The sequence below is a fragment of the Metarhizium album genome (genome assembly GCF_000804445.1).
Source record: "Metarhizium album ARSEF 1941 chromosome Unknown scaffold_2, whole genome shotgun sequence".
NCBI classification, from domain to species: Eukaryota; Fungi; Ascomycota; class Sordariomycetes; order Hypocreales; family Clavicipitaceae; genus Metarhizium; species Metarhizium album.
In genome coordinates, this window is record NW_024467576.1 from 733,802 (window position 1) to 747,190 (window position 13,389).

The 13,389-nt window shown below is 54.8% G+C and overlaps 2 protein-coding genes across 2 annotated transcripts; one reads left to right on the forward strand and one right to left on the reverse strand.

Moving 5' to 3' along the window:
* Positions 1-6,003: 6,003 nt before the first annotated feature.
* On the reverse strand, positions 6,004-7,881 carry MAM_01340 (uncharacterized protein; the record flags this gene model as incomplete). The annotated part of the gene is made up of 2 exons (XM_040820139.1): positions 6,004-6,864; positions 7,714-7,881. The coding sequence occupies 2 exons, from the start codon at positions 7,879-7,881 to the stop codon at positions 6,004-6,006; spliced, it is 1,029 nt and encodes a 342-aa protein (XP_040681627.1).
* Positions 7,882-9,396: 1,515 nt separating this feature from the next.
* Positions 9,397-10,623, forward strand: MAM_01341 (Glycosyl hydrolase family 43, five-bladed beta-propellor domain protein; the record flags this gene model as incomplete). Its single annotated transcript, XM_040820140.1, has 1 exon — positions 9,397-10,623. The coding sequence occupies one exon, from the start codon at positions 9,397-9,399 to the stop codon at positions 10,621-10,623; it is 1,227 nt and encodes a 408-aa protein (XP_040681628.1).
* Positions 10,624-13,389: the final 2,766 nt, after the last annotated feature.

Genomic DNA, 13,389 nt, shown 5'->3' on the forward strand with positions numbered 1-13,389 from the left:
GACACTTCAAGTCCACCAGAAAGCCACGGTGTCTGCCCTTGCAGCCGCCTGGGATCTGGAACCTGCTCAACTTACTTGGGGGGCGAAGCTTGTGGAATGGCATTGGAACCGCGACTTGCGAATGGGTATCGACTGAGAACTCTTCGGCTGTAGCAACGCTCTCTTGCGGTCACACGAACTGCATTGGGACCGATTCGCAAGCTGCAAACCGTCGACTCATGAGAGACATGCACAATCCGTTGCACTTGTCGACAACGACCAGCAGCCTGGCGTTTGAGACATGCAGGGAAAAGCCATGTCTCCCTCAGTGTGTTGATGTGCGTGCTTACTCCATAATTTGCAGCCGATTGCCACATGCGAGCCCCTGTACCAAGCATAAGCTGGTATCATCTTGTCCCCCACGTCAGATGGGAAGAGCAGAGACCGTCACAGGAAGACATACCGGGAAAGCGTGACCGGAATACTGTCACAATTCACGAACTGAAACGGAGGATGAGCACAATGATGCGATACGCAAGCCCCCAGACAATTGCAGTGAACTTGTCCACTTTGAGACAGGTAGCAACAGTGAGAGTTTTCACCACGGAGATATGCGGCAAGCAGTCAGCCACTCACTATGTCTTGGGGCATAGATTACTGCACCATTGCATTCCAAAGTCAAGCAACGTCGAGCAAAGGTCATGCGGCTCGGTGACGAGCATGAGATGATGACTGCCTGCAGCTCTGATGTCTCGGGCTTTGCCCATGGGTCATGTGGGTGATGTCTGGACACAATGTCGGTGCCGGGTGCTCAGCCTTAAACCCGTGGAACAGGCTGACCGAGCCGGACTGATTGAGTCATCATGCGTGAGAACGTCGCGTAGGCATACGGGGGAAACGACCCAGGGATCATGGTCCGGCTATCAAGGATCCACGGGCTACAGGAACGCAGCACATTCAATTCACCACTGAAGTCTGCGGGCGCGTTAATATGAGTGTCCTCCGTACCTCTTTTTGCGACCCCTGCTACGATGCTGTCAAACTACTGTACCAGGCTGCACCATGTCTGAGCCTTCCAGCGAAGGTACGGAGTACGCCCCATGCCCCATGCACACACACCCCAGACGAGGACGCGGAGGAGGACTCCAGTTGCCCTCGGTACTTGCGTGGTACCTCGGCCGCCCTTTGGCATAGCCGCACAGGCCGGGCCTCTGAGAGCTCAGGTCCTTCAGTATATGCATGTACTGTGCCGGGTTTAGCAAATCCAGTTCTTGTGAGACGTGGCGATTTGAGTCTTGGGGCCTGAAGGCGGGCTAGCTTCATCGGCGACTCCTGATGGGCCTGCAAATTTCCGATCCTAATTCTACGTCTTTCGAGGCAGTTTTGATGCACGTGTGCAGAAAATTCAGTTGAATAGACTGAGAAGGGACATGACGATGCCACACCTCGGATATTGAATGAATGATCAATTATTTCCGCTGGTGATGAGCGTCTCGTCGATGAAAGACCAGCCAGAGTCATGGGGATTGGGCACAATGTAATGACCAGGGCCAGCGCCGCTCTATTGTGCAAGCTTTGTTTGTGCTCAGGAATGCTGATGTGTTTAATTGGACTAGTTTTCTCGGCGTCGTCTCCGCGGATCGTGGCAGATTCAGCCTTTTGTCGCGACTTATGCCCAAAACATTCTCCGACTTCAAACAGCGGCCAAGCCCAGTTGAGGGTTTAGTCAGAAAATGGCATGACATGTCCCGCTCTTGGTAAGTTTTTTACCAGCTGGAAACTTGGACGGGCCCGTCCTCACATGTCAAAGATATCCAGGACCGACCGGCGTCTTCACTGAGCCGCGCCCTCTACGGAGTATCGCCAATGCAACGCGGAGCCTGTTTGTGACGCCCATTCAACGCGAGGAGGAGGTGCAGGGAGAAGAAGATTGCCTCTTGGACTCTTGGACTCTTGGACCTGATCCGGATCGATCGCAATCGTTTCACAGGCAAATGCCTCACTCTCGGTTGAAACCGTTTCAGAGTGACACTTTGACCTATGCTTTTGCAAAACTACTACTCCGTAGTGTCTCTTGTAGTCCCAGGCTCCAGCCAACTCGACCTTGGAGTCTAGCTCCCAGCAAGCATACAATTTGTGGGGGCAAGAGTACTTTTCCTTGAGGCGCCGTTGCATGTCTCGCACGGCCGGTTATGGTTGTTTTTCGTGGCAGGATCAAGCCATCATGCTTCAGCACCGAATTCCTCGAATCTTTGCTCGACCAACCGATACTTTCTGTCGGAGAAGCACGGGAAAGGACGCTGGTCGTGCAAAATGCAATGGGCGAGTTGTACGAGATGCTGCGACATCAAACTTGTACTCACACTTGGGCAAGAGTTCAATGGCCCCGGGTGCACGCCAGTAGGGACTTGACCTCCGCGGCAGATGCGTCGACGTGCGAAAGAATCGGCGAATTTTTAGCAAGCACACCCTACTAGCAACAGTAGACCGGGGCGATGGCCATGCAGGGTTCTCTCTGCTGCGTCGGCACAAGTCGTCGCCGGAACGCAGCGGACGACGATTTGAAGCGCTCAAAGAGACACTCATAAAGACGCTTTCGCCGCGGGTTTCCGATGTGATTGGGCTGACACGGCTCACAACACCCAGCCCAGCCCTGGTTCATTGTTCGGCATTGGTCCATTCGCGGCTACATGTAGTTCAGCGAGTTCCCTTGTCAAACAACTCCGCCAACGTTAGCGACACTAATATTTCAGCACCAACTATTACCAGATGCGGAGACTGTCCGGCTCGGAGCCCCGGCATGAGGAGTTTTGATTGACTACCACTGATGGGTTTGTAGTGCCATTCATTGTTAGAACGGCGACCAACCAGCATGTTAAACTTCAAACTTGCCTCGTGGCTCAAGACGACGCACACAGTACTACAACTATGGAATGTCAAGATAGAAACATTGAACAAATTTTCACACGACTGCCAGCGAAACCGATAGAAGCAGCCTGACAACAGGCGCTTATCAATCGCCATCTAGCGTAGATGGTTCTACTAGACCGAGAGAGACGCAAGTAACATGGCGCGATGCATTAGTCGTCGAGGCTTCTATTGTATTTCTAGCAACAGCCCAATGGCAGCAGACTTTGGCCAAGAGGATGTCATTGGTGGTGCAGAACACAAACCAAAATACTAGGCATAGACTGATCCAATTGTGGCTTCAGACTCGCCGGCAAAGCTCCTAGCCCGCCTCGCAGACTTTCGAAGGCTTTCTAACTTGTTCTAGCTCCTAGTTTCCAGTCAACGCCCCAAAGCGACTCACCCATCCAGTAGGCTTTGAGCTAGTGGCAGTGGCATGTACCGGCAAGAGTTTCTCTATCCCTTCTTCCGCCTAGATCGACAGGTGAACTGCCTGGCTCAGCAAGATTGGACGGCATCCTCCACCTTGAGGAACAAGCGGATTTTGGCACGACACATAACTAGCCTTTGTCCGCAATGGATCGGTTGCACGAGAGTCTAGAGCCAGGAACCCCTCGACTGGTTCGAAGTTTATCGCTGGAGCCGGCACGTAGCCAAACTGGCAACAACAAGTTGGGTGCTCTGGCGGCACAGGTCCAGTTGGACGACGGAACTCCCAGAAAGGTCCCGCAGGCCTCCAACTTGCAATCCATAATGCCCAGGCCAATTTGGCTCGTCTTGTTCGGCCATGGCGACAGTGGGTAGAACCTTGTCGTGGTGAGTCGAGATGTCATGGTGAGAAACCCGCCGCGACACTCTCTGATTCTGCGATGAACATTCCATAAAGGCCAACTGGTCCGCTAACTAGGTAGTGACTCGGTAGCAACGCCAGCAAGGTTTGCTGTGGGTGTTGGGCGGCACGGACGGGTTCGGGAGCTCGTCCGGAAAGCTCGGTTTTCCAGCTTGGCTCCCAGTTGGTATGCGTCTTTTGGCCAAAAGAGTAGTTAGTCAGTACCCGTCAATGCCAATACTCCGTGGCTCGCCATCGCAGCAGAGCAGACGGCTGGAGACGGCCCAAGCGTTCCTCTCCCTCACGTCAGCCAAACCGTGACAACCGGGCGGCAGATCACAATGTGACCCCGTGTACGGAGTAGTACGACGCAGCCGCAGCAGAGCACAACGGACAAGATTTGAGTCGGAAGTAACGGCCGTTCTGGTTGACCGTGTCCAGACCCCGTCCTGTGGCTCGTGGAATCGCGCCTGTTGCTACCGCTTGACAGCTTTGACGGCGGGCTGCGACGCTCTGCCTTTTGGGTTTGTGGTATCGTGTGAGTCTTCTTTCTCCCTCTGTTCTGGACTTAGCCTCGACCCAGAGCTAACAAACCAAGGTCAAGGGGTCGTGCGCTGACGTCGCGAGTCGCAACAAATGGCGAGCCCAGTGAGACGACCAAGGACCACGACACCACCGGCTCCGGCTCCGCCATGTTCGCTCCTCGGCTTACAGCCCGAGAAGTACAATTGGTGTAGCAATAATCGCTTTATCCCATCTACGAGAATCCACGGAGCAGTAACCGGTGCACTTCGGTGGCCTTCTGCCATTCACACGCCCACGCCCCTCCTCCGCCTCCCCAGGGCGGTCCAGAAACCCCGTGCTTGCACCTCCGCTGTCGAAATACTTGCAGGACCATCGGCGCGGTCTCCGGAGGGCCCGGGGGATTGAGCATTGCATTGCACGGGGCTGTGGACAGGATGTATCAACACACATTGCTAGCGCCTTGAATGCCAAGACGTCTCTGTGTTTTATCTCGGCGTTACGGCATCGCCTGACTGGCGACGGCTGTCACCCCCCAACCAGGCGGCAGTGTGCATCATGCCGTGCGGAGTGCTGAAGGGAATAATGCTATCCAAAGAGGCGGTGCCACGGCTTGCGACGCCCAACTCGCCACCTGGGGAGAAACCCCCATTTTCTCCACGACGCAGTCGGAAATCTTTTTCGCCCTCGCGGCTGGTATGTATTCGAAAACAAGACCCAGTCGCTTTCCGTCAGACTGTGCTTTGTACTGTCTTACATGTTGCTTGCTGAGGCCATTGCGACGGTAAGACCGTGCGCGGGAAGTTCCAGAGCTGGGAGGATGGCTGCTGAAACTCAACACCTAAAACACGCGGGGTAAGCAATGCAGCCTGCAACTTTGGGTGCCGTGGAAAATTTAAAAAAGAAAGAAGAGGAGAAAAGGGCCCCCGTGATTTGCTCTTCTCAGTCATATGCAGGGCGCAGCCACTCAATAAATGGCTGCCTGGCATTCGTACATGGTGTGTAAGCGCAGCCACACGTGACAGGGCACGGTGGCCTTGCGAGCATTACATGAGCGTAACATACTTGCTGCAAAGGGCCAGACCGCGGGCCGATGGTGGTCAGTGTGGAAAGATTATCGCGGACCTCTGATGTGAATAGGGAGGCTTGGGGCCTCGACGCACTTGCTGAGGTCCCGATGCTTTTGTTTCATAGCAGCGGTGGTGGGCGTGCGTACGTGTTTCATGTTTCTATATGAATGGATGCGAAAGTGTGCTGGGAGGCTGTTGCTCCAGAGGCTAGCGTTTACTGGGTGGTGGCCCATTGTCACGGAGTTGGCATTGAGGCTGTGGATGAGGTCTGGACGCAGCGAGAACGTTGTAGACCGGCGGGTCGACCACTCCGGGCCATCATGCGCAAGGACGAGGCTGGTGTAGACGCAACGTTTGAAGCTGAAAGAGGGTATGGCCAAGAAGAGCGGGTGTAGGCCTTTACGCATTGCGTGCAAGGCCCGTGGCGGCTTCGAAACAGAGGGAAAAAGAAAAAGGCACCTGCGAACGTGGACTTGATGGTGCTTGGAGACCAGCGTCGAATGGGGGTACTAAAGCATTGTTGATGATTAGGCAGTAAAAACGTGCCCTTGGTCCAGACCTAAGTGTTGTTGTTGAGCGAGGGACGGTGTGCTACAACTGCTCGAATGTGATCCGGGGCGCTGGCTCTGAGCTGATGCCCGACGACAATAGTATTATACAGTCGTCGTCACTCCTACCCTGTCGAAACGGTTCGTTCTAGATTCTCTCCCAGTCCTGGTGAGCGTAGGCCGAGTTGTAGGCATTCCAGTCGAAAATACGCGTCCCCCCAGCCTCTTGGCCCTCCATGTCCACCAGCGCATCGAGAGACTGTCGACAGCTCCTGAGGCACGTCCCCCTCCCCAGGACGTCCTCCGCAAAGAGCCGCAGCTGCGTGGGAAACGTCGCATCCTGATAATAGTCCACCACCATGGCCTGGCTGAGCTGCTGCTTCAGCGAGTGGAACTGGAAGTCGGCCATGCCCATGTCCCGGCATGCCTGGAGCGTCTCCTGCGTCCACCACGGCGGGAGGAGGCCCTTTGCGCGCGCGGCTTGGAGGTACCGAACAAAGTCGCTTTCCGAGTCAGGGCAGCCGCTGTATATGGTGTCTGGCCTCGTCACCCCCTCGAACAGGAACGAATCGTGGACGCGGAGGCGGTACGAGTCGATGAGGAGGCGGTACGCGTCTTCCTTGGGACGTTTGAGGATCCACGTCTTGTCCAGGATGGCCGTGAATGGCCTCTGGATGGGCTGTGCCAGGCCCCGGCGAGGCGAGAAGACGGCGAGAGAGGGCTTGAAGAGCGGATCGAAGGCTGCGGCCGGGTTGTTGGGGAAGGTGAAGCAGTCGTTGATGTGCGAGTGCAGGCCGCCGACGACTTCGCATTGGCACCAGAGGCAAGTTTTGGTGAAGCACGTGTCGCACCGGACGAGTCTGGGGCCGGGGAACCGTTTTTTGCACCTTTCGCACTGATCCATGTCCGTGGCGGCTGCTGCTGACGCCGCGGTGAGGCTGTCCACGGGGGAAGTTTGCGAGACTACCAGGGAGCCGACGGTGGACGGACGGATGCGCGATGATGACCGCTGTGTAGGTAGGTGGCGATGAGTCTGGCGTGGATGAGGGCTTGACGTGGCCAGCTGGCAGTTTGGCCTTGGTTCTTGTCTGAGCGTGCAGTGAACATGTCATGAGCCAGGTGTGAATGGGAGTCACTGAGCTGGGCGTGACGCCGTGAAATGCGAAAGGTCGAGGGTCGAACTCGACAACCGTTTCGGGGTGAGAGTACGCGACGAAGCAAGATGACCGTGACGTAATGATTCGGAGAAATCTAGTTGAAGGCGTCGAGGGGACGCACCTTGTCCTGTTGATATCTGTGCGGCCTCTTTCCACACCAAGCCATCTATCGACAAGCGTCGACCGTGCTGTATCTGGCCGAGCATACCGAGTCACTGTGGGCATTATTCCCCACTGGCTGATGGATGTGAGCGGCTTGTGATGCACCTCTGGAGCGTTCTGAGAAACGGGACAGTTGCCTTGCACGTTGCCTCGACGTACAAGTATTTCCTGCTCCCCGTCAGCACAGTTGTTACTTTGGACAAGCTACGCAGATGACACCTTGGTTCTTGGCTGAAAAGCGTATCAATGTTATGAATCGACGATAATATTCGACAAATAATGCATGTCGGTTCGATCAATTCGTCAAATGGCGTGAGTGTTCTTTTCACGGCCCAAAGCACGCCAAACTTGTCCAGAAAAGAGGCAGTACCATCTGCAAACTGCTCCTTCGTCTCAACAGAAGAATCATCAGCATCCAGCAACTTCACCTCTGGCGTTTCAACGTCCCTGCTAAACGCCTCCGCATCAGCAGGAGCAATAGTGACATCCTTCTTGGCCGAAACCGCCAAAGGCGGAACCCTGGAGGTGCGTCAATCCACCTGGAGCTTGGGACACCGCGCCAATTTGGCGCGGTAGCCGTAAAACAGACCCAGCTGAACATCTTTGCTTCCCACGCTGTCCACCGGCGCCTGATGGAGGGCATACGCTTCGGGCTGCACCTTGTCAGCGTCGGGAGAGCCATGCGTGTACGGCCACTTGGGTCGCATCCGGCTGTAGAAAACCCCTGAGCGCCTCTCTTGGCAACCCGAGGCCCAGTACTTGCGAGAGGGAGCCCAGAAGTCGGTGTTCTCGTCTTAGCCGGCGATTGCGACCATCTTTTCGGTTCCTTGGATGGCCTGTCGAAGCTGTGGACGCAGGTGTTCAGGACAGTGGTGAAGCCGAAGCCAGGCAGGTCTGGAGCCAGGGACGAGGTTCCCTTGGCTGTGAGGAGGGGGATAGGTTGCGGAACTGAATGAATGCGGTGGATGTGATTTTCGACATGGCGAGTTTGTGTGCTGTGGGAAGAGTAGTGACTGCATGAAATTTGTTGGATTGGATATTTTGTTGAAGGTACAACATCGCTGTTGGACTGCGTATCAGCCTGTGTTGGTCGGTACGATGGAATTTGGAGACATGTACGTCTTCGAGGCACGCTCGCTAGGTAGGAATTAGATCTCACGGAGCAGAGGCACACGATGTTTCTTACAAAATTGAACAAAGTCACCGCGCTTCAGAAGCAAATGACGAGTCCGGGGAAGTTGAACGGCGTTTGGCACTCAGAGGCGAGAAGATGAAACAACAGAACGGGTGGAATCAGTGCGGGAATAGCTTCATTCTCGTTCGACCTGCTTTTATTTCAGGTACGGAGGTCGACCTGTCGAATGAGGATTCAACGTAGTCGTGCTTCTCCCCATGCTGAGTAATGCGAAAAGACGTCGATGCCAATTATGTGCTTGGCTCCAAACGGCTCAGGAATCCGTTGGATTCTGCTGCATGTACGGAGTACAGTGACATTTCATCAAAGTCCCTTGATTCTTTCTGGGGATATTTAAAAGGAACGTCTATCAATGAATAGAAAAATGACGCGTTGCAGCAAGGGAGTTGCCGTTGCGGCGATTACTTTCGGTACACCTTATTAGTTAAGAACAAGGATGTCCGCAGTCACAGATCAGCAGGAAAGCTTCCGTAGCTCAGTTGGTTAGAGCTTCGTACTAATAAACATTAGTGATGCGGAGGCCGCAGGTTCAAGCCCTGCCGGGAGCAGAAATCGTTCCACGATGCTTTCTGGCTGATTCTTTTTTTATAAATTAACATCATATTATGAAATGTGAAATCTCCCCGTCATTTTTTTGTCAAGTGGTTTTAGCCGCTTAGCCCGTCACATCCGACTCCTCTGGAAATTCCGAGTCTCGACTTGCTCACAACTTCAAACGAATGACCGAAGATCTAGATTACCCGCAAACCATCAAGCAAGCAGCCATTTCAATCGGGCATCGTCGACTTCTACCCCGCATCGCAAAACGTCTTGGGCACAATCAAGCTTGCTGGAGCTTCCCCGCATCAAGAGCCAGGATTAGAGGTTATAACCACGATGGCCTGCCTGAGGATTTGGCAAGATGGGACGGCTTTGATCGTCATCAAATAACTATCCGGAGGCACATCAAACGCATCGTTGAACCCCCTGCCCGCGCAGTGGTAAAAAGCCCTTGTACGCTACGCGATACGCCAAAGCCAAGTCCAACATGAGAGGTCTGCATCACACCTCCAAAATTTTGGCTGCTGCCTGCGCCCTTTTCCATCCCTCACGCCAGAAGTGCACCCAGGACCAAGATTGCAGTCTAATAAACGGCGTCTGCAGCCGCAATCACGCCTGCCGTTGCGATGCCGGCTGGATCGGAGACGATTGTGGTATTCTCGACGTCCGCCCAGCCAAGAGAGACAATGGGTACAACCAGACAGCCCGAGGGACATCAAGCTGGTGCAACAGCATCGTCAAAGACCCCCAGGAAGACAACTTATATCACCTCTTCGTGTCCGAGTTCAGCCACGGCTGCGGCCTCGACTACTGGGCACCGTACAGCCGCATCATCCGAGCAGAATCCCGTTCCGGGCCAGCAGGACCATACGAGTCTGCCGCTCCGGTCCAGGGCACTTTTGCCCACAATCCGACTGTGGTCTACAGCCCTGCCGATGGAGAGTGGTTGATGTACCGCATTGGTTGTCCGACAGAGGTTGCCGATACCTGCCAAGTGAAGCGCTTCACGTGCGGAGCTGGAAACACAAACAACGGCGAAAGTGGCATCACCGTCATGACCAGCCGCGATCTGAGGAACTGGAAGTCCCAGGGTCAGGTGCTGAGAGGGAACAACGGCAGCGGCTGGGACGCAGACGTGACAAACCCCTCTGCGTTCCCGCTCTTCTCCAGGACCAGCCGCGGTGACCAGGGCGACTTGATTGCCGACACTCGGGCAGTGCTGCTGGCTTACCGCGGCTGCCCGTACAATTGCGCCGGCGAAGAGCTCATCAACGTTGCCGTGTCAGAAGCCGGATACGCTGGTCCCTACGAGAAGCTTCAGCAGGATCCAGTCTTTGCCAGTGGCAACGAGGACCCGTTTATCTGGCGCGACAGCCGAGGCACTTACCATATGCTGCTGCATTCCCTCGAACCAGGAGGCGGGTTCGGAGACGGGCCAAGGGTCGGACGGCATGCTTGGGCGCGCGATTACCAGGGGCCGTGGACTCTCGGCAACCGGACTTTGGCGTTTAGTACCGAGATCAAGTATGATGACGGGACCGTCATAGACTTTCACAGAAGGGAGCGGCCGCAGCTGTATTTCTCAGAGGATGGGACCATGACACCGCTGTTCTTGGGGACGGGGGTGCAGCCAAAGGGCAGCGCGATGAGCTATTCGGTCATCGTGCCTGTCGGCGATGCGGGTGTTGACGCACAGAGGGCGTCAAGACGGTGAGACGTTTGGAGGCGAGGTCGAAGCAGAATTGGTTGGGTTCATACGTGCATCTGTCTGGTTGCAGGTGGCCTTTGCAGGTTGTCTGATATCACGAGACGTACATGTAGGTTCACTCTTGACTCTTTGCTGATGTACATGGTAGCAGCTCGTCAGCCTGCTTGCCAAAATGGCACTGGGGCTCGCTGGTCGCAACGCGTACCGGACTGCTCTAGGAGATTTCATCTGTCATTGACCTGCATCTCACGAGAGCATGGTGCATGCTCATGTGGATTACTTTGCACCGCCGCATTATTGTGAGAGGCACCGGCCCTACCTCTGTAGAACAAACGAAGCCGTAGGCGACTCAACCACAGGTCACACAAAAAACCTGGCATTCTGAGCAAGTCCAGTCTTTTGGAGCACAACGTGCCCATCGCCGGGCGACGACGGTCTGGAGTCGCACAGCACCATGACAACTTGGATGACGCGATGCCCGCAGAATACAAGGGATACTCACTGCTGCGCGAGTGGACCGCGTTCCCCTTCGCAACATGGAATTTCTTTCCTACTTCTAGGCTTTTGTACCAATACACATCTTATTTGCCGAGGCCAAAGATTCCCTGCAGTCTTGTAGGAGTCCGCTCCGTGCTATGCCAATCGGAAATATCTGACAACACATAGCTCGACTTGCAGCCCTGGCCATCGATACACCGCGAAGGCTAGTCTCAGCCTCGGGGAGCGCAGATTCATCATTTATGAACTGTCGCAGACTCACTTTAAAGTTCACAGGGCGACTAATTTGCACAGAGGAACGGAGGAACACGTAATATGTGTTTACAACGCCGCACGTGCGCGCTTGGCAGCACGAGAGATGTACAGCGAAAGAGATGAAAAAGAGGCCCTTGGATCTTCTAGACAGGTTCAAAACTTATACGTTACGCCGTGGACTCCCATGCGAATCAACTCGAATTATGTGCGCGGCACGCGCGTTTGAGCCCAGCAAAGCACGCCATCCTTGTCCGAACAACACCCTCCAGACTATCCCTCACCTCAAACGACGCAGATTATGACCAAGCGCAGGCTCTCAAGGTCAAGCTGATATCTGCCGACGGGCATGGTTCCCCCCCGAAAAAAAAACCCCAATCATCGACAGTCATCCACCCGCTCGGAGAACTGGATCAAGAAGGCGGATCAGGGACACGCCGCGAGGGACGAAGAAAGAGCATATCTGATCTTTCATGACTCCATGAGCGGGGAGTATTCGACCTGCTGGGGCGGCCTCGGCGCGTTGCGTCGGCTATGCGGCATCGCGAATTCGGAAAGCGTTGCATCCGGGAGGCGTTCGAGATGTCGCTGGAACGAGCACCTCCGATATACCATGTGCCTTCCTTATCACGACTGCACACTTGATGTCAATTCGCTCAGATAGTATGCCTGAATCTCCCCTTTCCGAGACAGACCGGGAGGAGGGGGCCGGCTGTGTGTTTGCGAGATGGGCGCTGCTACAAAGGCCAGACTCTCCAAGACTCGGCCCAGGTCCCCTGATGATCCATTTCGAGGTTGGAGAAAAGGCTCACCCGCACACTCACTGGTATGATGTGACATCTGCCATAGGTGAGAGAGGCTGGGTTCATGGCTGGCGTTTAGCATGGACGTGTGGGCGGCCATGGGGCACTACGAGACACGCGGCGATCAACACGACTGTCTGTCCATGGGAAGCGCAACGGCAACAGCTTTTTTTTTTTTCCAGCGAATTGTTTCCTGCTGCTGAAAAGATTCGCCTCTTGCCGAAACCGGGCGGCGGTGCGTACGATGCGACTCGCCGAGGGTGGCTGGCCTCGATGGGCAGGCGTGAGGTCCAGCATCCAATTCACACGATTACACAACATTATCTTTTGTTGGTGTTAAGGCCTCCGAATGGCGTGCCAACGGACCATGTTGCATTAGAGCACGAGGCGCCCATGCCTTCATGGCTCCAGTCAATCAAGTGCCTCGTGGTCTGGCTCGTCCTGGATGGTTCACTAATCTTCCGCGGCCGCTCACCTCGGCTAACATGACAGGACCAGGACACACAGCGGCGCCCAGATAGCGCCAGATTCCAAACACATCTCTTGTCGTTAGCTTTTCCAGGCCTACCCGCCCTCTCGGCAACCTTACCGTCAGTAGATTGCTCTTTACACGCCATTGGCGCTCAGGGACTCGAGCGATGTCACCCTCGCAGCACCTTCTCTAGTTATTCCGAAATCCCATCGTCTACCTCGCTTCTGAAGCGTCCGTCACATCAAGATATCAGAATCTCACATCCATTTTGCTGCCGTCTGAGAGACTTGTTGAGCCTGTCTGCTGGCGAATAGCCAGGCATGAATGGTTATCGTTGCTCAACACGGAAGGTCCTTTGGCATCAATACTTGATCAGCTCTCACCATCGCCAAGGGAGGTGCTCGCCAGTCAAGGTATTTTGAATGATTTCACTGGCTTTCTTGGGCAAACAGGATGTAGATACTAGCGTTGTACTCGCGATCCGCTGACCGAGGCGAGGATGGAAGTTGACAATGACACCATCGATCCCCAGCCATCTGGCAAGGTCACAACATATGATGCAATCTCCACGCAACGTGATCCTCCGGTCCTGTGATGCTGGGAGGACGACGTACTCGCAACGATGACTGTGTTATGGGGCATAGTGGGCTTCGTCATCACAAGCCGTGTCAGGAGCATGACGATTCTTCTCTGATAGTCCCGTGGGCGAGAATAGAAGCATAAAAGGGGTCCAAGTTCCGGGTTTTG